This window comes from Micromys minutus (genome assembly GCF_963924665.1).
Source record: "Micromys minutus genome assembly, chromosome: 6".
In the NCBI taxonomy this organism is placed as follows: domain Eukaryota; kingdom Metazoa; phylum Chordata; class Mammalia; order Rodentia; family Muridae; genus Micromys; species Micromys minutus.
Window position 1 is genome coordinate 27,849,581 of NC_137975.1, and position 26,146 is coordinate 27,875,726.

The window sequence follows — 26,146 nt, forward strand, 5'->3', positions numbered from 1 at the left end:
TCTCGAAATTCTTTGTGGCCAACAACAACAGCCTATTTTTTCTTAATTTTAGGAGAGATCGCTAATTGCTAAAACTCTTTCCTGTCTTTCTTTTATTTTTCCGGTTCTTCAAAGTTTTTGATCAAGAGCAACAACTGACCCTCCTGCTCGTCATAAAATATTCGTTAAGATGTGAGCAGAGGCAGGTGGCCAGCAAAAAACATCCTTGCCCTGTATCTGCAGTGCTTCTGACAAACTGGCAAGTCCATTCTCTAGAAAGGTGCCAGGCGAGCTGCAGGGGAAAGGCAAGTAGCTGGCCGTTTAACAGGGGTAGGGTCTATACTCAAGGAGGTCTAGCAGATGTGATTTCCTCCGGCCTCCTGACTGGTCTGCTTTAGAATGAATTACTATCGTCCTAATTGACAAATGTTGAGATTGCCCTTATAGTTTCCCTAATCAATTAGCCAGACAAAGTTGGGAGTTGTGCGGAAATCTGGCCTTTGGTGTCTAAAGTGTGCAGAGCTCAGTTCTGCTACTTACTACCCGGGCAATTTTGATGTGGCTGGATATCCCTGCTCTCAGGGAATAATATCGGAAAAATAGCGCATGAGCTATTAACTTGCAGGGATGCTCAGAAACAATGCGTGCAGACTGCACTGTCCACAGTTGATGGTGAGATGGGCAATTGTAAATGAACTCGCCAACTACGCGAGCATTGCTTCCTAATGGGAGTGCCATTCTACGAATGATGCTGGATGCTCAAAATACAGAGTGAAAGCCAAGCTGGTACTCAGCTACGGGACACACTTAACGGTTACAATAGAAAATGATGAATGGAGCGTTGTTGAAGAAGCAACACAAAACCAGAGGGCGAAATGAACGGGGGATGAAGCTTACACCCACAGTGCCAGCAGAGGTTCAGGAGTCAGAAATTTGATAGCTAAGGAAGCTGTCACTCAGGACCAAGCGCAGTGTCACAGGGAGGATGGTCAGCCCCACTTCTCTGTGTCCCAGGTGCTTGGCTTCTAGATGGTAGGACCAAGACCTCAGATTTTTGAAGTTCATCAACAATAAAACTATCTCTAAACACAGGTTTGCGTGTTTGTTGATCTAAGGATTAGCAGGCCCCGTGCAGCGGGTGAAACCCAACTATGCCTGGCTCACAAATTCATGCTCTACCCTACGCCTTACTGCCAGTCTGCATGGTCCCTTGACGCTGAGGCCAGTGATATGGATAAAAGGGAAATACCTGGTGTCATATTTGAAAGCTACTGCACACAGTACCGCTGGAGAAGAAAGCATGCTGGTTTAGGGTTTCCAAAGAACAAAGGTAAGCTCTCTAACAGGCTTTGTTTCCCAAACTGCAACAGCTCCCTTATTGACGATAAGCTATCTAGGGACTTTATTTCTTAATAACTCGGACTTTCTCTATGAAACCTTCATATCTTGGGTGTTTGAGACCAGAACGTTCCATTTAACTCGTCTTCGGGGCTATGCACCAGCAGATCTAAAGAACGGTAGCCAACTTAGGTAGCTTTGAAAGGACATTTACATTTGTGGAAAACAGAAGGGCCACACTGAAGAACTACAGCTCCCAGCATCCTCCAGGGGACAGGTGTAGGATCAGGATGCTTCTCTGCTGGCCCTCCATCATGGAGGATCTGCACCAACGTGGGACTCTGTCTTTAGACTTTAGTTTGCTTTGAGGGAGTATGGTAGCTGGATTAAAAAGGAAATGGCTGTCTTCACAAGGTCCTGAGTTCAAATCCCACACGGCTCAAAAACATCTGTAATGAGATCCAATGCCCTCTTCTGGTGTGTCCAAAGATAGTACTACAGTGTACTAATGCATGAAATTAAAAAAATGGCTGAAGTTGGCATCTTCTGACAAATTTCAGAATATAAAACAATTAGGGGATGAAGAAATGGCTCAGCGGTTAAGAGCACTGGTTACTCTACCAGAGGTCCTGAGTTCAATTCCCAGCACCCACATGGTGGCTCACTCCTTGTCTTTAACAGGGCTTCTGACATCCTCACATAGATATGAATGCAGGCAAAACACCAATGAACACAAAATAACACATTTAAAAAAGTTAGAATAAAAGCCTTCAGTTTAGTGCATGGAACTGGTTAAAATGGGGGCCTGAAGTTTGTTTAAAAAAAAAACAGTTACATTAGCACAAGAGAGCTTTTCCCCCTCTGTGTACAGAAGGTTGGTTACTTCTAGCAAGAAGGAGACTTTTTATAATAAGCAGCTGTTAGGTACAGTATACAGACTATTCGTTAACGGGAAGACAGACAAATTTATAAATAATCTGGATTGACACAATTTCTGGACATTTTGCTAAGTTCTTCATAAGTGGTGTTTAATCTTCACGATGCTTTATATAGATCTTGATTGTTTTGAACTTATAGATATGAACACTGAGACTATATCAGATAGAAGCCAAATTTAAGCATGCAGATCTTACCACCAGGTCACACCATCCTCCTAGTAAGAAATTATGGATGCCTCCCTTTCTACCTGCCTCCCTGGTGGCCACATCACAGGGCTTTCTTATGTGTGACAGACAGTGATAACAGCCCACATGCAGTCCAGGGTCTAGCCTGGACCTTAGCCTCCTGGATGAACGGTATTGACGGTTTATAAAATAACATGTTATGTGATAGGCAAAGTTTCCTAAACAGAAAGGTGGCTCCAGAGGCTGAAGGGAAGTGGGAGCTGCACCTTCGTGGGGACAGAGAGGAGACAGATGGCTATAGAACACTACCTTCCACCTGTGCGCTCACAATGGTTAGGAATTCTGATGCTCTATGTGTTACACTACAGTTAGAAATGAAAACAAGCCTAGTAGGCTGTAGGTCAGAGACAGTACGAGGCTCTCACCCCTCAGAGACTTGCCGGCACGTGGGAGAGGAGGCTTCTAGTAACAAGCAGCTGTCCTTGTCCTTTGTCTTTGTCATGCCAAAAGCACATGTTTCTCAAACCCCATTGGGTAGAGAAAGGAAGGTCAGATTCTGAGACCTTGTCTTGAAAGAAAAAGAAAAATAACTTCCTAGAAGGTTAAATTAAAATAAAAAGAAGCTGTGATCATACAAACCACAAGAAGGAAGATGGAAAGAGTGTGTACTTAAAATAGAGGCATTAGTGATACTAGCATGAGAATTGTTTGTTTTAGGAAAAAATATCAGGACGGGTTACCTCAGATGAGCTACCGATGCTTCTGCAAATAAAAAATACAGGACAAAAACAACACACTGCTGAACTGCATTCACTGATTCTTGGTTAGGCAGCGCTGCCCCAATCTGAGCTCAGCACTGGCCCACACAGAAAACACATGCTTCCTCGTGGTTTCAGCCAAGCTAGGATAATCCAAGTGCAAATGAACAGGGGAGAAATGATAGTTGTTTTACAAAGACCAAGTCCCACAGCTGGGTTCAAATGCAACAAACATTAATTCTGTAGCATGCGTGCTGCTAGGACAGGCATTCTGTCCTCTCAGAAGGTGTACCCATCACAATGACATCTGTAGATAACCAGTGTAACCTGGGTTCTACACAAGAGCACCATTTCCCTAAGTGCTGAAGTCTACTCTGTGCATCTGCCCTACGGTGGAGTTTGCTGTCAATCTTGACTCTACCCAGTTCAGGTCCAATAACCCCTTGTCAGCCTCAGTTTCCTATGGCAGCATCGCAGGTCTGTTAAGTCAGAAGTTCTAAGCTGATGTTCTAGAATTCCACCTTTCCTGAGCTGAGGCAGATGTGCAAAATCTGGGTGGCTCAGGTTAGCATTAGAAACCTTTTGGTGAACTTCCGAGGGTGGGTGCTCACCAACAGAGGATGGCTGGACATAGGGTGTGTGGTGGGTGAGACATGCCTTGGTTCGGGGGAGACACTGACCAGAAAGGGGCAAAGAAGAGGGAGTAGAGCTGGTAACACAGGCATGGACTTAGAACTGTTTGCGTGCTCCATCACACCTTATTTGGAAGGGTGTCCCCAAGATCTGGAGAGTAGGTCTGTGTCATGTGACGCAGCTGTCTCTAGAAATGCCATGTGCTGCCACATCCGTGGTTGTTTTATGCATTGTGCGAATTTCAATTTTCAAAATAATGAAATGTCTTACTTTCCCAGTTCGTCTTTGCATCCTGGGTTGTACGGATCTGTTTGGAACTTAACCCCTCCTATCTAAACATTGCCAGGACACAAGGTTGGACTCATCTAAGTAAACCAAGGGGACTCTTTAATAAATGGCTCAAAAGTAAGCCACTGGTTTGCCCCCTTCTAGACCCAAGGGGCTTGGGTCTGGAGCTCACTGTTGTGCTGGATCTGGTATGACCCTGATGCCACTTCCTGTGAGGTATGAACAGCACAGTTGGCATGACAAAGCAGGGAGAGAAGCCAGCGGAGCAAAGTGCCTTCTCTCTCTATTTGCTAGTTAGTCTCAATCTGCTGTGCCAAGTCTGTGGAAAAAAAAATCATCTCACTAAACAGCAGTAGTTAGCAAAATGACAGCATTGCATTAGCAACGAACATATGATAAATCTTGTAAGCACAATCTACTCAGAAATATGCTGAAATGAATGCTGTTTGGGCAATTATATTCCAGTGCCAACAGATAACAAATGATAATCACTTCTCCAGTGGTGGTAAATACATATTGATTAACTTCAAACTTAGAACTCCAAAATGAATTATATCTGGTCATGGCTAAACTGCTTTGCTCACTGAGCAGGGAAGGGAAAAAAAACACACACACAAAAATCACGCACACACAAAACCTATTATACTACATTTAATTAAGCCGAGCATCAGTTTTATACACCATTATTCGCCTCTGCCAAATCTCTATGGTATAAATATTGAACCATGGCATCTCGTGAATGCTAATCAATCCGTTCTGAATTTCAAATGATTACATAAATTTTGGGAAGTGCTTTATGCGCCGGCCTTCTCTTCAGCTGCAGACACCTCAGCATAGGACAGCATGAAGATGGGTGCGGCCATCTGACAAGTATCTAGTGAGTTACTCAGAGTATCTCAGATGAAAGGGTAAAAGCTGGGCCTGCATGCTAATTGTACAGTGAACCTTGGGACAGTTCCTTGGCTTCTCTGACTTCACCATCAACAACTTAAGCAATGTGTGAGGGAGAGACGTGAGATGAATACTCAGCATCCCTGGACTCGGTAGAACAGTCATCAATGGCGGGCATTTGGACTGTGATGGGATTTAGAGAAGGCCTTCATTCAGCAAACACCAGGCCAGCCTCAGAAAGGGCAGCAACCTACCATAGAATGGTGAGATTAAAGACCTGTTGACAGGTTTCACAGAACACACAGCTTATCTTGATACTTAGCCATCTTCCTGGGGTTTTCAATCCATTTCAAAATGAGTATGTGTGAGTGAATTACTTCTCTATTTCTACCATGTGCGTCTTGGGGTCCTGTGCCACCAGTCTTGGTGGCAGTTACTGTTAGTCGATTAACCATCATGCTGGACACCTTTGGACATTCTTTTACACCACTTCTGGGGCAAAACCTCAACGAAGAATGAGAACAGGCCTAAGCTTGCCCTTTCAAGATCCACCTTTCCAGCAAATGGTCCCTTACTTTTAGATTAAAAAAAAAATTGTGTGTGTGTGTGTGTGTGTGTGTGTGTGTGTGTTTGTGTGTGTGTGTGTGTGTAAAAGACTCACCACCTGGGACTTAGTATTGCAAGAAAAGCAAAGTGGGGAGATTTGTTCTTTCTTCTGCTTTTGTTGCTCACCTTACTTACATATGATGGGAACACTTGGCTTCACAACAACAAAGAAACAAACACAACAATGTGGGACCTCTTCTGGAGAGGTCTACAAGAGAGATCTACCCTTTCTTTTTGTAACCCCTGAGTACTTCCACGTGTCCAAGATGCCAGAAGCCTGCTCCCAATGCTAAGTGAGGGAGAACCAAGACCCCACTGTGGACCCTACACATCTCTCTTGAGTGCTTGCAACACAGGAAAAGCCGGCAAGAGCTGGTCCTGAGCACAGCTCAGGCCGGAACAATGCTTCCCCTCCCAACCAGACAACTGATGGGTGGCCCGTCACCAGGCAGTCTGCCAAGCTCTTTCCTTTCTACAAGAGAAAACCGTCCTCCAGATTTAGACTCCCATGTCTTACTGACCTCTGGAATGGAATTAGCACATGGAATTGCAGCTGAGGCCACCAGTGTGTACCTGACATTGCTCCTATCCAAGGAGTCAGCCACTAAGCAGACAGAATGAAGACCCTGTGGATGGTGAAGTCTTTATTCTCACACAAGAGCTGTTGTCAGCCTTGGAAGTACTCATAAATAAGTTTCCCTACTGGTGTTAAAGAGGAGTCCTGGCTTAAATGCTAGTACCGCAAGCAAGCAGAAAGGAGTTCTGATTGATGGGCCATGGTTTCTTGTGTGTGAAATGACAGGACCCTTTTAAACCATTTTTAACGATCAGAGGTTTCCTCTTTGCTAAGTCCCTGCTGTGTCTGATTGAGATAGGAGACTAATAGTTAATAATTAATAGATTAGAGTGAAATGTACATCCCTCAGTAGTGACACACACACTTTCCGTCTAGGGAGGTTGTACAGGATTCTCTGACTCTTGCGCAAAATCCCTGACTGGCTTGGGATCAAGTGGCCAGCGCCCATTGACACTGTGATTCACGACCTACAGAAAGCTAGTTCTCAGTGCTCTGCTATCAAGGATACATATTGCATTGAGACAAAGGGAAAGTGAGCCAAGCACAAGGTCTTTATCAAAGTGGAAGCATCAGCGGCTGAAACTTAAACAAGGAACAAAACCCATACACATCGGAGACTGAAGACTATTGGAAAGTAACCAAAGGCTAAATCATGCACACAGTTCAGACAGTAAACACTTGTGATTGTATTTACTAATATGAAGTCAGCAGCGTGTTGCATGAGCATTGAAGTCGGAATCCATAGATTTAGCCACCTCATTTTTCCCCCAAAGGGCTCCATCTATCTGAATCGTAGAAGCGGGTGTATCTGTGTGCACGGGTGCACATGTGTGCGCGTAAGTCAAAGAAGGTCTCTACATGGGTACATGGGGTGTGTGTTAAGGTGGGGAATGAACCTTGGCTGTCCTGAAACTGACTGTGTAGACCAGGCAGGCCTTGAACTCACAGTAATCCACATGCTTCTGCCTCCCACACCTGAGATTAAAGGGGTGCTCCACTACGCTGGGGGAACTTGGGTAAATCATGTAGCATGAAGCTTCTTTCCCAGTACTTTGTGAATCCCAAACTGTTCTGGAACTCCTTGTGTAGTCCAGGATGGCGTTGAATTTCTGATTCTCCTGCCTCTACTTTCATAGCATTGGGGTCATAAACACATGCCACCATGCCCAGTTTCTGCTGTGCTGGGGCTCAAACACATGGCATCTAGCTTCCTGGGTGAGCACGCTACGACTTTGCTATATTCCTGACCCTTTTTTAATTGAGATAGAATCTCGTTAACTTGTGCAGACTGGTTTAGAACTGTATAGGCCAGGAACACCATAACGTGAGCCTAAGAAGCTAGCTGGGCTTAGGGGCTTGCCAGACCATACCTGACTTACTTTGGGATTTTTATAACTAGTTACAAGTATAAGCAGAAAATGACCATTCAACTGGTTATCTGAAACAGTCATATGGGCAGCAGTAATGCATACCTTAGTCCCAGCACTTGGGAGACAGAGGCAGGTGGATCTCTGAGTTTGATAACAGTCTGGTTAAGTTCTGGGACAGTCAAGGCTACAGAGAGAAATTCGGTCTTCAGTCTTGAAAAACTGTGCACATGTGTGTGTGTGCACGCGCGCGCGCGCACACACACACACACACACACACACACACACTCACCACATACAATTAAAACAGATGCTATATCACATACATAATTAAGACCATTTTGCTTCCAGATGGCTGGCAAAGACTTCAAGAAAGTGTCAAATACTGGTGACAGTAAGCTGTAAAAAAGACATCTTTAGAGAAGTAAATTCAAAGCTTTGGGTTAGATGCCATCTACAAGGGCACTGAGTTCCAAAGTTCAAGAGACAACGAAGACACTTATGATTTAGAACCAAAGCAAAACCAACACTATCTAATTGCAGCTCATCAGTCTCCTCAGGAACACATTGTTGTCATTTGTTAAACCACACAGTAGTTGTTCATATAGAATTTACACTGCTTTAGGTTTAATTAGTATGAAAGCAGCTATACACTAGTGTGTGAACACTCTGCTGTTTCACATGGGGGAGTATTCAAGTGGAACCAACCCCCACCTATAATACTCAACAATGGCTATTTAGTATCTGTCACAGCTATTGCAAGCTTACACCAAGCAGGTCCCTATTGGTCACCAGTAAAAGTTAATCTTCTAGACCACCTTCTTCAATTTCTATTCTGCCCATATGAATCTCATCACTACAGGTAGGCAGCGATGTTGAATATCTACTGAGGCCCGTGCCTGGAGGAGAGGAGCACTCACTGCCCTGGGAGCTGTTGATTTCAGATCTGAAGATGTCAAGTCAGCTGGATATACTTTTAATCCAGTAGCTGGGAACTAGAGGCAGGCAGATCTCTTAGTCTGAGGCCAGCCTGGCCTAGATAGCATGTTCCAGAACATGCCAGAGCTACACTGCAAGACACTCTCAAAAAGCCAAAAGCTACGCTGGATCTGGTGGCTCGTGCCTTTAAATCCCAGCCGAGGCAGGGGGAATCTGAGTTTGAGGATAGCGGAGTCTACAAAGTGAGTCCAGGACAGCCAGAGCTGTTGTTACATAGAGAACTCCTGCCTCAAAAAAACAAACAAAAATTACAAAACTAAAACTATGGACATTAAATTTCGGACACATAAGATGTTTTCTGATAAGGTCACTGAAGGTGGGTGTGACTGTGTTTGTTCTGTGGCTGCTTGTGAGAGCTCAGTCTCCTAGCACCTTAAGGCCGATGAATTCCACATAGGGTTTTCTTCTTAAAGGAAAAGGACTCTCTTCAGTCTCCATTTTCCTTAGAATAACTCTGTTCATAATGTAAAGACATACCCTATTTCCTAAAATAAAACATGCCACAGGGTCGACCTTCTAGGCTGTGTTTTTCTCCAAATCTTATGCTTGTGTTTTTTAAATTACTATTTTAAACTATCATCTCATTTCCTATTACATTTTTTTCAAATGCAGAGATTGAGACGAAAGGTAATAAATATTTATTAAAAGCCATTATCTGTCAGGTAGAATGCAAGGAGCAAAATATATATGATATATGACTTTAAAACATACAGACTGGGTAGATAAAGTCTGGCTTCACCATACAGCTGCCTTTGTGTGCTCCAGATGGGAGGGCAGTGTAGAGGGGCCAGAGCAGACAGGGTAAAAAAATCTCTTCTCTCAGCCTTACAATGCCGCTTTACGATTTTAAAGATACTTCAACATCACAAGGTTCATTTTGACTAAGTCACACCAATAATATCATTTATTCCCAGATCCTGCAGAGATTGTCTGGATCCAATGAGGATGCCTTCAGGATAAAGGAGCAGTGTTCAGAAGCTGAGGACCAGACCTGGGGCTAAAGCAAACCACTCTTGAACGAGGTTCTTTCCTTGTCTCCTCTGCACCTCTAAGGATGCTCCAGGAAGAACCCTAGCAGAGCTAGATTGCAACTGGGGGGGGGCGGGGGCGCAGCGCACCTCTTTTGTAGGATACTCTCCACTTAAAGGGGGTTGAGTTGATAGTTACCCTCTGCTTAGACTTGGCTATTTTCCCCTCTGTAGTTAATGCAGTAAATAAACGTTACAAAGACCCCCCAGAACTAGTGTGTGATCAAAAGTCATGTTTTGCTGCAAGCAAGGGGTGACCATTCAGAAAAATCTAGGAGCCAAAGTAGCCTCTTAGCTGGGACAATTTAGAGACTTACTGCACAGAGCACTGGACCCTCATTAATATTTCTCACATGCACACAGTAGGAATCTTCCTCGGTGTCCATAACAATGGTGAGGAGGATATCAGCACCTACACTTCCTCCTCTGTAGAACTGACTTCTACACAAGCAGCCAACCCAGAACATCTCTCTTCTGTCCCAATATCAATGGGCCTTGGGCAAATAAATTTCAGAACACACTGCAACTAGCAGAAAGTGATCCTTGGGGCCTATTTAAAGATGTGAGGGTTTTCATTTTGACTTCTTTTCTTCACCGGTTGATCTATTCATGACTTTGATGGGTGGCCCTGAAATCTCTTAGTTCTGTCCTTCAGTAAGTGACCACTCAAGGGTGTGTGGGGAGGTGGCTGTTTTTGGAACGCGCTTTGACTAAACTTGTCAGCTACTGTTTATAAAGCCTTTCCTAACTAAGCACCAGGAAAAAACAAAACACAAAAACCCTGAGGTCTTTATAGGTCTCTGCTCTCTAACCCTGTCACACAGCTTGGCAACCTCTTCTTCTTCATTCATTTTCTCCCCTCCTTCAGATGATACAAAACTCACTTCTTTTTGGGTTTCCACAGAGTCTTGTGAACAGAAGCTGGGTGGCCTACTTTCATACTATGGTCCTTGCTGGATTCCCAGGTGCCTACACAAGAAGTCAGAGCACATCCTTCTCTTACACTATATCCCCAGCGTCACCTTGGAGTTGCTGGATTGGTCCAAGGCTAGCCCTTCTGAGGCTGCCTTTCCACCTGCTTTACCCCTTCCAGACCCCTCCAGCTCATCTTGCCCTACCTTTCCTTCCAACTTCTATCCTGGCTGCTCTTTTGGCTCAAAATGCTGTACCCACATTTAAGATCCCACTGCATCTTCCCTCAGAAGATATGAGAGAAGGGGAGCAGCATCTCTCATGTGAGAATGAGGCCACGCCTACTTTTCAACACAGACTCTGGTCTTTATCTACTCTACTACAACACCCATTTGTCAGAATGATGGATGGATGGATAGATGGATGGATGGATGGATGGATGGATGGATGGATGGATGGATGGATGGGTGGGTGGGTGGGTGGGTGGATGGATGGATGGATGGATGGATGGATGGGCAGGTGGGCAATGCTGGGCAGGGCTGGGATCTAAATGTGTTTGGTTCGAGTATAGAAGGCTCAAAGTTCTTGAGAGTTTGAGGAAGGAGCGCCTGGTGTAGACAACAGCCAGATCCCTGTACAATTTATGTCTCAGTCACAGAGAAACAGTAATAATTTGGGATCTGAAGTATACTGCCTACTCTAATATATCATAGGGTTGAAAAATATCCATTGTTTCCTTGGAGAAAATTAATGTAGAAAGTTTCCCACTCATAAATTGGAAACCACCTGAATTTTACTGCTAATTACATTTTTACTACTTCTTTAAAAATGAACTTTTGACCTGCACTTATTTTACCTGTGATCAAAAGGTCTCATTTCTCTTTCTGGCTCAACAGCTAAGGTAGGCCGGCTCTTCCCCCTGCGTCCTGTGCCTCCCTCGGAGCCACCGAAGGAGGAAGTAAGTGATGGAAGTGCTGATAAATTCAGTCTTTCAGAGGATCATTTGAAAGGTTCAAAGATCGAAGGTGGTTAAAATACACCTGCCTCCTCCAGACTGGCAGAGAATATAATAATTTGGAGAACAGTGAAGTCAAGATAAAAGTAATGAAAATTAGGGCTAGAGAGGTGGCTCAATGGTTAAGAGCACTTGTTTCTCTTTCAGAGGTCCCAGGTTCAGTTCCCACACGGCAGCTCACGACCATCTGTAACTCTAGTTCCAGGCAACTGGATATCTTCCTCCAACCGCCCTGGACATCAGTCATTCATGTGGCACACATATTACATGTAGGCAAAACACTCATACATGTAAGACAAAACACATAAATGTAAGAAAATCCTTTAAGTCATATCATATCTTACATGTATGTAAACCTTCACATGTAGCCTCGTTCTACTCATTTCAAATAACCACTGGTAAGAGGCTGTAAGACACACACACACAACACACACACACACACACACATTTCCCACCATTTGAAAACACCGAGATCTTGTCATAAGCCAGAATAATCTTGGGGGGGGGGGGGTCACAGCAAACCTCACGCTTGGCCATCCACACTATGTTCTTGCATAGTAAGTTCCTTGAATGGCACTCTCCTGTGGGTTGTGATTGATACAGAAAGTACTCAGGGCTCATTCTTGCCACTGGAAACCGTCGAACACTCCCATCTATGAAACAGTTGTCTTTTTACACTTATTTCTTCCTCCTGTGTCCCTCAAACCACACAAACCTGTCACTTCCCTTTCAACTGCATGAGACAAAATGTCCCCTCTTACTCCCTTTATTAACAACAGTTGTGTGGCACTCTCAAGAGGAATTCTGGAAGCTCGGGCCCTGATTTGGAAAGAAGACACATCTGTTTTACTCTGCGAATTGTGTTCTTGCTTATTTCTTGATATGAATTCACAACTATCTTCTAACTGAAGACTAAAGAAAAAAACATATGCTTGTAAGTCTGGTCTCTCCTATTCTTTGTATTCAAGGGAAGCTGCCTCCCTCAGCCCTTCTTCCAATGAGGAATGAACAGACTTGGCAAAAAGTTTATTTAAGTTGGCTTTGTTAAGCCAACAAAATACAGAAATCAACTAAGGGACAGGCAGAAAAATCTGTTCCTTTGAAGTCGATAAAAATCCATCTCCTTAATCCTTTTTTTATTCCAAGCAGAGGTGATTTTTCTCAACTGGCTCACTGAGAACCTTGATTTAGCTAATCCATCTTGCTTAGTTATCTTCCTACTCCGAACCCTTGCTAAAAGAGCATCTTTCCTCTTGACAACTGCCATTGTTTAAACGTGCAGAGCGGCACATCTCCTTATAAACATTCTCCAGCTAATCCCAATGCAGTTAGAATACAAAAATCACCGGCCTCATTTTAGAAGGATAAAATCAGGAGCTAGACCACAGAACAGAAAAGACTCAAATATGAATGGCAGAAAGATGGATCAATCTTCGTACAGACAGTAACTCCATGTCCTTCTGTCCTTGCTTTCTGTCTCTTGCTTACCTGCCCACCATGAGGGAAAGAATAACACTCTAAATAAACAACTCCTGTTCTGCACCCCAACCCATCTGCTAAAGGGTTAAGAATCACATAGGAATAAGGTGAAAGCATGTTCAAGTCAAGATTCCACTACTTGGAAGGAAATCTGTCATCTTTGTATCACTAAGGCATTCACTAAGCGCTGGGTATTTGAAAATAATGTTTGTGGGATGGACTGTGAGAAAGACAACTTCACTCACCTGAGCTGAACAGCACCAGAAACTTCAGACACACAAACTCTCTCTGATCAAACTGTAGGGAACGGAGTCTGTCCACGAGATCCTGTGCAAGACCCAGGAGGTTGTTGAATGCGATTTCAGTGTTTGAGGCGATGGTGGAGTAATCCACCTGCAACACAGAATCATAGCTGTGACAACCAATAGGAGCAGCAGTACAAAGTTCCCTGGCGTTCACCAGGAATTGTGGGTAGGACCAGGTTAGAGTATAGACCCAGAGGCCACGGGCCAGTATGATAGAGTCCTGGTGGCTCAAGTTGACAATAGCTTACCAGCCCAACTAGGGAGAGCTCTGTTCTTGAGAGCAGTTTGAGATACCTCTTGTAAAGTGTATCCCAATTATCCCGATAAAAATTCAATCATGTTAACGACTTTCATAGCAACTAGTTCTTGTTGCCTTTATTTTACAAATCCCTATACTTGCTATTCTGCAGTAAAAATATTTTCATGCAGGATAATCATTTAAATTCTGAAGATTCAATCGAGACAAAAGTACGCTACCCACAAGCAACAAGCCACTTAATGATTCTACGTGTTCACAGTAACATAATCCAATATAATAGTTATGATACATCTTAACTGGCATTGTGAGACATCTTAATATACTCATGGTTCAAGACTGTTTCCTTGCAGATTATTGAAGTATTGTGGTGTGGTGATTTTTGCTGCCCAAGCTGACCTCAAACTCTTCATGCTTCTCCACTTCAACCTCCCTGGTGTCAATATGCTTGACTCTAAAACTATTTAGTAGCATTTCCTGTCCTTAGAGGCTGCCGTGAGGCTGTTAGTTTGAGATGATTATGTTAGATTCTATCGAATTGACTACCATCTCCTCCTTCCCCCTTGACACATGTCCTAATTTTTATGCAGAATAATCTCTTGATCTGGAAACAAGCCCCCAAAGTGTTACTTCTATTTTCATTTTGTAAAATAGCACCGAGAGGCACCCGTCTTTATTATTCATGGGGACATAAGACGTTCAATTTATAATAACAAGTTAAGATGTTAGGGTGGCTGTCCTTGACATTGCTCACAGCCTGCGAAGACCCACTCACTGGTTGGCACTCCCAGCTTTGTTTTTCTGGAGAATTCTCAGGCACCCAGATGCTCTTTTAGGTGCATTTAATTTTTGCAAGAGCAGCAAATTTGTCTGGGAGGCAAGTCCTCATCTGCCACTCACCCAGAGCAGACTGTATTAAATTTTTATATTTATTGACATTTCATTACCATAATTGACTGCACTTGTTTCGCTACGAGAAGGCACAGGGCTGCCTCCTACGAATGAGAACTAGTCCCCTGAGTCGAATTTGCAATTAAAAACGAGGCAGAATGGATCTTGTTTTTTTTTTATATATTGTGTAAATATGATGAGCTGAGTTTTCAGCTTTAACTAGAGAACACTGGGTATAAAGAAACTGTTTTCAAGGGTGGGAAAATTATGAATCAGTGGAAGGAGACACCCCCCCCAAGGTGTCAATCAACTTACACAGAGTCAACTGTGCAGAAAAAGCCACCACTGATGCGCAGTTCAGTGAAGCACCTGCTTCAAGCCCAGCGCGGTCCTACTGTTCTGTATCCACCCCTGGGCGGGCACTAATTTAACAGTCAGACGGTCTATGAGCTCTTTCAGATTCTGTTTCAAGAATGTGTGGAAGGGTCAGTCTGCAGGCAGCTTGAACCCTAGGGCAGGGGATCATTAAGGGGATGCACAGAGCACAGTATGAACACTTCGGATTTGCAGAAGATATCCATCCAGCCAATTGTCACTATTCTTAAAGGGGGAGGTGCCTACATCAAGGAAGCTCTCATTTCAAATGGTAGCAAAGACATCTGGAACCCAACTCAAACCCTAGGGAAGGGGTTATTGGCCTTACAGATTACAATCCATCATGGTGGGGAGCCAAGGGAGAGAGAGAAGCAGAGAGCCTGGGACAGCACTGCAAAACTGCAACCAGCTCACGCAGCTTGATTATACAAAACAGACCAACTAGGTAGGGGTGGCACTGCCCACAGTAGGCTGGGATCTTCTACTTCAACCAGGTATCAAGAAAATGCCCTACAGACTCAGCCACATGCCAATCTGATGGAAGCGATTTCTCAATTGACCTTGCTTAGAGATGGGTGTAGTTTGTGTCAAACCAGCCGACACAACTAGGGTGGCAGGGTCTGGTGTCTCAGACCCTTAAACCTCAGCCATTATGTGATGCCTGAGGCAGAAGAAAAAACAGTAGTTCAAGGACAGCTCTGGATATTTAGCAAACAGTCTGGGCTACATGAGACCTGGTATCAAAAAATAGAGCCAAATCAAACCAAAACCCTGAGACCTGAAATTCCTTCAGTCTAAAACACTGCAAAGGAGAAGTTCTGTGTACATGGGCTCACTAGATAAAAATCCGTGTGTGCGTGTGCGTGTGTGTGTGTAACCTAATTGCAAATTTAGAATTGGCTCTACCTCTTTAACTGTCGGGAATCTAAAACCTGAAGAACTCTAATCCCAAGCATTTTCGGACAAGGGGTATCATTTGACAGAATAAAAATTCTACAGAGGGAAATGGGCTCCGTGGGGGAAAGACAACAGGAAGGCCCAGTGAATGACCCTTACAAAGTCAGCTGGGAAAGTCAGACACAAGTTCCACCCCTTAGTGTCCGCATCCTTAGTAAGGCACATATCCTATTTGTGGCGATAAAGAGATAATCATGGTAAAAAACAATACTATAATTCATGCTTGGTGCCAACTGAATATACACTGAGGCCACTACGAAATACACACAAGGACACTGTGGCAAAGGTCATTGATTAAGCTGTAATCCCGAAGGCTGCGTAAAAAAAAAAATACAAACGCAGTCTTAGTTAATTTTACTATTAAGGTGAGGTTAGTTAAATTAGATGTGTGTGAACTCTCAACAGGTCATTGAGAGTAACTTTTAATAGACAAAGTTCATTCTCCAAACATAACATACTTTACTGAAGGAATTGCTTCCTTGGATTATCTCTATAGAGAGATGCCTATAGTAAGACAGACCTCAACAAATCAATCCGCATCTCAACACCTTTACAGCCATACATCTATTTACATTCTAATTTGAGAGCTCCAACATGCTTATTAAAAAGGGGACTCTGGCAAACACTTCTTCCAAGGATAATTTATCAAATGGCACAGTTCTGAAGGAGGATGAATGACTCACTTCTGATAAATCACAGACCTGCAACTTCCTTACAAATTTTATTGCAAACATAATTATATTTTCATTGTTGGGTGCAGAGTTTGTACTCATTTCAGGAGCAGCTGGCCTTGTCTTTTATGTACTTAGTAAAATTAATTGATTGCTCTCTTACATGTAATCTTTATGCCATTAAATTCAAGTGGGAGACTGAAGAGACCGGCTAAGCCAGTGTCCCCTTTGGATAAATTTCATTCATCATGAAGATACAGAGATAATTTAAGCTAAATTGCTTTTAGTTCTAATGTCCAAAATGTTAACGGCTTGGGCAGTGTAAGGCTCTTGTCATTTTAATACACAATAATAAAAGGTAGTAAGTTGATGGTGTTTTTTTCTCATAGGATAATGTTTCAGTGGCTGTTAATTAGGTATTAGAATCTGCCCTGTATCGAATACTCTACTGTTATTTGATGCACACACAGGCATATATGCCTAGGCGTATGTATAGCTTTTAAAATACTAGATAAAAAAGAATTAGCTGCTATAAATATAATATACTAACTAAATACATTGCGTTGACGCTCCTAAATATTAATGATAATCCTTACTTTTTGCCTCAGAGTTATTTAATCCACATTTATGTTATCAGTGCTGATGAAAGCTCACAAGTTTCTGGGCCTGGTGGTACACACTCAATAGGCAGAGGCAGGTAGATATCTCTGTGAATTCCAGACACTGGGCCCAGAGCAGCTGAAGCCTGCAGCCCCTGGTTATTCGACATGGTTCAAGGGAATAGAAAATTACTGTCTAGGGTTCTCTTTGTGTTGAGATGTTGGCTTTGCCATTTGTCTGACTTAAGGTTTCTGTTACTGTGATAAAACACCATGGCCAAAAGCAAGTTGGGTGGAGAAGGCTTGTTTCAGCTGTTCTAATCATACTTCCTCCTCTGGAAGGCTCTGCAGTGCATCCGATTGTGCTCTGGGCTTGCCTGCCTGCAGCACAGCTTACTGCAAAGCACAGCAAAGGACAGCTGCAGCCATTATGGAGGGGCCTCCCTATTGCTATTCGCTGCAGGGCAGTGTCTAATAATTCTCCTCTCGCATCTTTGATTGCCTTCTGTTTATTACTCAACCAGAAATACCTTTTACCCAAAGGTATCTTCTTCACTTAAGGGTGAGCGCCAACCACAGAGCCTTAGGGAGAGTTCTGCATGCTTTATTGGCACAATGTGGCTTAATTCTTCCCCAGGACATCTGCATGACCTTGTTACAATCCATTGTGAAAACAGACTTTCATCTAGATGTGAAAGTCAACACTGTAGACAATCTATGGGACATAGGTCAGAATGTCTCTGTGTCAGCCTTGTTTGGAAGACTTTCTCTTAGTCCAGTGCCACACACAACTATTTGCTGTCATTACTATTACAATTTTCATTCTTTTTTTTTTTTTAAGATTTATGTATATGAGTACACTGTCGCTATCTCCAGACACACCAGAAGAGAGCATCAGATCCCATTACAGAAGGTTGTGAGCTACCATGCGGTTGCTGGGAATTGAACTCAGGACCTCAGGAAGAGCAGTCAGTGCTTTTAACTGCTGAGCCATCTCTCCAGCCCCAACTATTACAATTTTCTTATGTGGGTACCACAATGGTCCCCACAAAGCAGGCAAAGATTCTGATGCTGTTCACATGGGGGAGCTGGGAGCATCTGCACTGTAGGAAAGACGCTGGGAAGAGGCTAGGGAGGAGTTCCTGCCTTCCCTTTTCATGCACTGTCCAGACCGGCAGAGACTGACAGCAAGAAGAACATTGGTGGTGCTGTTGTGGTTTTAAGAAGAGAAACAGGAGGTGCGTGTTCCCTGCTTCTTGGCAGTAACTAATATTACTCTAAAGGAGGGGAAATAAACTAGGAATAAGAAGAAATGTTTTTATAAGAAATATTTTCAAAGGGCTGGGATGAGAGGACACAATTCTGTTTCATTTAAGCAAATGAGATTGAGTTAGTAATTCCTGAGCTGTCTTTTATTATGAAATGAAACCCCCAGTTGGGCAATGGTGGAGAGAGTCAAACATATACCCTGTGACCAGACTGGGAAATGGGGAAGTTCTCTCCAAAGGCTTGGGTGAACACAATTCAAACGCCAAAATTTGGAAGCAGATGAGGTCAGATAGACTTCCTTATCGAGAAAATTCTCTCCAGAGATGCTGAGAGCAAAGACCAGATAGCGATGGACACCACTGAATTGATCCAGTCGACAAGAGCTTGAAATGGTGCCTGCCTTTAATTTGATTGGGAAATGTGATTTATTAATAATACAGTGGATGGTGTGGAGACAGCCGTGGTTTTTCACAGCACATAAACATTTATGGCTGGATGTTAAAGATCACAATGCCCCTGTGCCAGAGTTACCCTGGCTGAACAATGTAGTGGTACCCTGAATAGCTATGACCAAATACTGACTAAAGACAATTCATTATCTAAAGGGAAGGGAGGACAGAACCCTAAGAAGTAGGAACGAGTCCCATTGTATAGCATAGGTCCTCCCTGTCTCAAGACGTCAACACTGTAGCCTCTGCTTTCCCCTGTGTTGCTCAAATGTCACCTCAGTGAGGCCAAACACTGTATAGTCCCGAATATGTGCTCATACCTCTGCTCGAGGGCCAATATTGGTTTATTTTCCCTTTGCTCCAATACACCACCAGTTTGTGAATTAGTTTATTATTGTCAACCTCCTTCTTTAACATTATGTTCCAAAAGGACAGGAAACTTTTTCTGTTTTTACTCCCTAATATATACACCAGTGCCTAAGAATAGTAAACAGCACATAGCAGGATAACCACTAAAATATTTATAAATATTTTAAATTTATAGATTCAACAATTATAGATTCAGAAACAAACCCAACTTTATAGCAATTCCTTTGTATATAGCTGACTAGCTCTTGAAATGTAAAACTCCTTCCTACCCCTTCTCATGAGCTTGTCTCTCTTCCAGCTACCCGAGAGCATTCCAAAGGAGCAAAGATGCGGGGTCTGCTTGTGTAGCTCAACAGTGGTGAGAAGTGTTTAGCACAAGAGAGCCTAAGTTTGTTCTTTAGCACAGTGAGCACCATCACCAGCAACACCAGCAAGGAATCTTCGGTTTATAAAGGGACTATAATCACTAGCTAATGTACACATACGGTGTTTTCATGCAGAAGCTGAAGGGGGGAAAAACAACCCACTAGTCCTAATTTCCGAGTTTCATTCAGATGTAGATCTGACCCTTGTACCAGACTCCACATTCTGCAGAGTAGCAGCAGACAGCTGTTTGCTTTTCCAACTTCATAATCAGAGCAGGAACTGAGGACCCAAGTCATCATTTCTCCCTTTCAAAGCCCAAGAAGTGCTTCTGACCTAGTAAGATTCCTGCCTTCCAAACAAGCTGAATAGGGAGGTTTTTGTCCTGGTTCTTTTGTTTTGGTCGGGATACTCACGTGTTCTCCTGTCACCAGGAAGATTGTCCCTTCCTTTCCATGCACCACTTGGCGGTAAATGTGGTCGAGGATCAAGAGCTCACTCCAGCAGTTCTGAAGCAGTTTCATTTGGTCATCAACCTGTAATTAAAAGGTAAAGAGCATGTTGTCCGCTGGCTTTTTGGTTCTGCATAATTTTCCACACGAGATGACCAAAAAAAAGCAAAGAGGTCCTTTCTGTTTCAGTGAGAGCTCCGACCCAGATGCTCAGCAAACACATCGCTGTTTCATTTATTCAAATACTTCAGGATATAAACTAAGTGTGTATTTATCAGTGAGCTGCTGGGAAAAGCACTCCATTAGATTGTTCTAGCTCCCAGAACAAGAGCTCTTAGTGGTTACTTGTTGGAGGTACAGGTGTTTGAACGGCCCTTAACAGACCCTTCTAGAATGATCCCAAACAGCTCCCATACAGAAAGGCCCATACACATCTAAGTAACCTGCCAAACAGAGGGAAAAGCTAACAGCAGCCTTAGGGGTTTCTAGAGCAGAGGAACTGGCCCTATTGATCATGAGTGTTACCTACAATTCTTTTTTTTTCCTTAACTTTATTTTAAAAAACAAAGATAAATGTATAAATTTTAAGCATTTTTGCATAAAAGTATACGAATACATTTTTGTCAGTGTTTGGTTTTTTTTTTTTTTTTAAAGGTTTGATAGTGTGCATTAAGATCTTACTAGTTACAAAAAAATATGGAACACTTCACAAATTTGTGTGTCATCCTTGCTCAGGGGCCATGCTAATCTTCTCTGTATCGTTCCAATTTTAGTCTACGTGCTGCCGAAGCGAGCACCCTACAATTCTTCATGATGTTGGGTCTCAGAAGAGAAAGATCACCAAGACTGTGATGCACTTGGGACACAGGGACAGGTCTTGACTATGCAGCCCATGAGGCTAGTCAGGGCTACAGGAGACACTGTCTCAAAATAAAACGCCTTGTACTGAACGGGTTTGTTTTGTTTTTTATGTCTTAAAACAATCCTCCCTCAAATCCTCTGAACGCCATTTTCCTTGTAGCCAAGAGTGGTCAGGATTATGAAGATGACAAAGGAATGCTGGTTCACCAGGAGCATCTCACCTTCCAGGGAATTGCATTATCCAATGACAAAGGCCCATGTGCCTCACACACCATCTACACATCTGTGATGTGAATATGGAAACAACCCATCTGCCATCTTGAAGTTTTTCTGCAAGTCTATTTCTTCTATTGTGATGTATACCAAGCAAAACCCTGGTGTGCCCAAATACAAGATCCACACGCCAGTCATGTATAGAAGCCGTACTGGTTAGTGTATGTCAGGAAATGTTTAAGGACTGTCTTAGTCAAGAGCTGCTGTTCCTGTGGTAACACACATTGATGAAGTTTATTGTTCCACAACACAGTGAGGGGAAGAATTCAAGTTGGGCAGAAGAAGAGGCCACAGAGGAGTGATGCTTACTGGCTGTCCCCTACAGATGGCTCAGCACCCAAGACCAGCAGCACCACTCACAAAGGGATGGGAACCCTCCCACACCACTAACTGGGAAAATGCCCTAGACCAGAAACTAACTTGCCTACAGACATGGAGTCCCTTTCTCAGTTGAGGTTCACCCATCTTGAGTTGCCATAGCAACTACCCAGTACAGACTTTTGAGTATTAGTTTGGCTCTAACTCCCAGAGCATTCTTTTGTTAAGTTAGCAGAACTGAAACCGTCCCGCTCAGTTTTCAGACGGTCCTCCCAATGTGGTCAAGGATATATTCTTTCTCCATCCCCAAATCCAGGTCTTCTCCCCATTATACCAAGATGTATATATTTTTTTCTAAATAATATTAATTTAACTCACATTATTAAAGTCATTGGCTGGTTTGGTTTTGGTCTTAAGACAAGGTCTCTCACTATGTGTGTAGCATGGCTGTCTCAAAGTGCTAGGCTTAAAAAAAAAAAAAAAAAACAAAAACAGCTGGGTGCCACACTGCCAGTTTACAAAGTGACTCCATGAGGCTCTGGATAGTTGACACACAAGACAGTTGGTGGCCAACTCCTGTCCATAGGACTGGGACACAGTAACATGGACAAATTACTGGACTTGAGTAAGAACAAGGATGGAATCAATGACTTCTATACTTCCATCTATCTGTGAGAGTCTGGCCCAATGACTGCCAAGCCAGATCAGCTTATATATGTGGGTTTTATTACATGCACAGAAAGACATCACTGATAAGAAATCCTCTTCATTAAACGGGGCACGGTAATGCTGTGAATTCTAGCACTCAGAACACGAAGGCAGCAGAACTAAGCTTCAAGCTAGCCTGACCTAGAAAGCAAGTTCAAGATAACCTGAGCTAAACAGTTCCATCTGTGGTGTGTGGATAGGGGTGGGTGAAAAGCAATTAACAAAGGAAGGAACAAAAAGTAGACATATCCACTCAGTTCTGATCATGAGGGAAGCCTGGGTAGGGAAAGAACTCAGAGGGAGATGAAGCTGAATAAAGCAACTGCTGAACAAGTACAAAGGCCCTGGGATCTGCTGTCAGTACCCCACTCCCGTATCACCCCCAACTTCCAAATCCAGGTCGCACAGACTGAAGCTAACAGTAAACGGGGCAAAAGGCAATGTCTTCCATCAAAAAAACTGGCCTGCTAAGAATTCCAGAATTGGGATTTGGACCAAGGACCCTAGGAAAATATATGCTTTACTACCAAGCAGGCCCCCAGGTGGTGATTTTTGACCCAATTACTTGGTGTGTCTAAGTGTGGGGCTCGGGGATGAAAGAATTAACAAGTCTAGCCCAATGCCTGTCTTTGTGGAAATCACTCACTTGGTTCAGTACCCAGGGGGCTAGTTGACAGTGGGTACTCTCTCTGAGTACCACATGGTGCTCGATGTGAGAGGTGGGGCAGAGATGGGTGAAGGCAGTGGCTAGGTACTTTATCCTCTGCCTCAGGTTGACTGCAGGTGGGGAGAGCTGTCCTGATGAGCAAGCGACAGGTAAGTCACTGCCCCCAGAGTATAGTTTTCTTTCTTGGATGCTAAGGTTGATTTCAGAGCAAAGTGCAGGCTGCTCCCAGGGTTTTATTACACCTACACATGTTATCAGCATCTTATTTATTAGTCTACAGTGGTAATTGGGCTTCATTTATTGTTTTTTTAAAATGTGATATAAACCTTTGGCTCTTTTCAGGGAAGCCCAAAAAAACCTGTACTTTGAGATCATGTTTCCAACAATGACTACACAGGAAAACATTGTACAGGACATCCAGGAGGTGAGGTCAGGCAGACCTCCTAAGTCCACATGTGGGTAAAGCATTGAGATTTCGGCTTCAGAACCGTTTATACAGCAAGAAATTGTACTGTGTGAGAGCATGCCTTTAATGCTGGGACTTGGGAGACACATCTGTGAGTTCAAAAGCAGCCTGGTCTCCACAGTTAAGTCAGAACTACACAGTGAGGTCCTACCCTTTCCCCAAAGAGTGAAGAGGAGCTGGAGAGATGGCTAAGTGACTCAGAGCACGCACTGTTTTTCCTGGATTCCCAGAATCCACCGCAGGTGACTCAACTGCCTCCACGCTTTGGGGGATCTAACTCCTCTGGCTTCTCTGGAAACCTGTACTCATCTGAACAGACCAGAGACTTGGCTGTATGTAATTAAAAACGATCTTTTAGATAAGAAAGAGTAAAGGGAGTTGTCCTGACCATTTCACATAGAACAGAGAGACATAGTAACTGTAGCAGACAGAGCTTGCCACAGTGCCCACAGTGAAACTGTAGCACTCTAACCTTCTCTAGTCCGTTAAATTAGAATATTAAAGGTGACTTTCAAAATTGGTTGGGTCCTGTCCCATCAGCCCCACCACCACATGCACCTGCCACCTCTCTAGAAATTGTTGCAAAAGGTGACACTGAGTGTCCACTTCGACAATTAGTGTGTCCTTTTGGTTTTCCTTTTGTTTTATATATTCTGTCCGTTCTCGCCATCAGTTCTTCTATGAGTCTAACCAACAGTCTCCTAGAGCATGTCTGATGCTATTTAAATAAAGGAAGAAATGCTTGAATCACTTCTTCAGTGCTTGTTGGCTTTTCCCATGCGTCTCAGCTAGTCAGCCCCATAGGCTAGTGTCTCCTTTAGTCCTGGTAAAAATAAATGCTAATTGTTCAGTGAAACCACCAGCCACTGTGTGGGCTCTGGTCACACATGCCCTCCAGGTCTGCACTACTAGAATTTCAAAAACCCTCCTGAGCCACTGAGCCTTCATCTGAAAGCCCCCTAAAGAGGTTTTCACACCGTTGCTTTTTATCATTGATCCTGTGATGTTTTAGGAGATCTTGAAGCTGGTGAGAGTTGAGCTTCTTGATGACATGACCTTCACGGTCATGGTAAAAAAAGGGGTAGGGGAAAGATGATGGATTCTTCCTATCTACAGATAACAAGTGTTGGCAATTGTGTGTGTGTTTATATAAATGTTTATATGCAATGTTTAGTGTGATTTGAGGAGCCTAGGAAGAGGGCCGATTAGCTATCAGTCCCATTATAGAGGAGAACGTCTCACTAGCGATGAGCAATAGCACCCCCATACACCTGGGTTATCTGCTGTAATAAAAGAAAGGGCTTATCTCAGAAACTAGTTGCTTATCAGAGAAACTATTTATATTGATATTTTAGACGAGCGTGGAAAGGGACACAAGTCTCATATTGTTATGAGGCGCTGCTTCCCACACCCCAGCCTGTTAATCATTAGAAGTCTGTGTGCACTTTCTTTCATGCTGAGAGAGGATCTGGTAAGCAAGAAAAATGTAGAGATCTTTCTCAGCTCCACATTCAAGCTATCGAGCCTCGTTGTCCCTCTTTGAACAGCTGAGAGACTGGCCCAACTGTTATTTCGCTCTGCCTCTGTAGAGCCTTTTTTAAATGTTAGATTTGGTCATATCCTTTCTCCGAGTTTTCCCGTATCCTCTCCACCCAGTTCTTTCTACCTTCTCTTCCAAAAGACCAAACCAAGTCAAGACTCCCAAAAATCTCACCACATCAAACCAAAATACCACATCATAACAATCAAAACAAATGAAAGTTCATTTTTTTCTTGGACAACTACTAAACATGGAACCTGCCCTGGAGTATGATTGATAAACCAGTGTCAATCAACTGGAAAGAACAAACTTTCTCTCCCCAGCATCTTGGTTGGGGTGGGACTTTGCGTCTCCCCTCATCTTCTCTGCAGCGGGGGCCTTTATGAACCACGAATCGCTGCTTCATGAAAATAGTCCTCCCAGGAAGACAGTCTACGGAACTGGGCAGGTAGGTGGGTGGGGTAAAGCAGGTGTGATCGGACTTCACTTTTAGAACATCAACTTGGTGTGCAGGTGTGCGGGACTGATGTTAAAATGGGGGTGGATGCTGTGAAGGACTGGGGACCAGGTCTCTCTCCCAGGATTACAGAGAGGTGAGCAACTTTGTGGGATGGGTCTCTCTTTCTAGTGCTGGCTGTCCTAGAACACACTGTGTAGATCTCTGCCACCTGAGTAAAAAACACATACCACTATGCCCAGTCCTTTTGACTTTTATAATAAATACCTATTTCCCCTTATTCCCTGCTGTTAGAATAATTCCTGAATTCAAATATAGTATACAAGTGAAAGAAAAGGAAAAAAAAAACATAGAAAAAAACTCAGCTGATGAAATGGCTCAGTAGGTCATAGCATTTGCTGCCAAGCATGTGACCTGAGGTTTGATCCCTGGAACCCACCAGACAGAAGGAAACTGCAATGAACCGCCAGTCTGACCTTTACCCACAAACCATTCCCTCCAAAAATAAATGATTAAATGTATATGCACGCACACACACACACATACCCTTAGCAAAAGCAGGAAAACAAACAAATCTCTGAGGCTGGTCACCATTTTTTTCCCCAACAATGACACATATATTCATCTGCTCAAGAGAAAAATCAAAATCTTCAGCCAAGACAGACATCCGGCTACCTTAACCCTGTCTTGTTTTATAAAGAACACAGACGATTATCTTAAGCCTGTACAATAAACTGCTACAAAGCCTAAGAAGAAAAAAATGATTTTGCATTCACAATGTTTAAACAAGCACTAAAACCAAAAACAGCCAGGAAAGCTCTCTGTTTGGCTGACGAAACGCTGGTAGATTTATAGTCCTTCCCTGCTCCCAGATAACTAGTAGGAGTCTAGCATGCTTCAGTTATC

General features: G+C 43.3%; 1 protein-coding gene across 3 annotated transcripts in view; it reads right to left on the reverse strand.

Moving 5' to 3' along the window:
• Nucleotides 1-26,146, reverse strand: part of NR5A2 (nuclear receptor subfamily 5 group A member 2) — a gene marked incomplete at both ends in the record, with an annotated part of 109,148 nt that overhangs the window by 23,347 nt on the left and 59,655 nt on the right. For all 3 annotated transcript variants that reach the window (XM_080917785.1, XM_080917784.1, XM_080917783.1), the window contains 2 exons: nt 13,240-13,387; nt 19,915-20,034. In XM_080917785.1, coding sequence (XP_080773911.1) covers nt 13,240-13,387; nt 19,915-20,034 — 268 coding nt within the window. The remainder of the gene's footprint in view (nt 1-13,239; nt 13,388-19,914; nt 20,035-26,146) is intronic.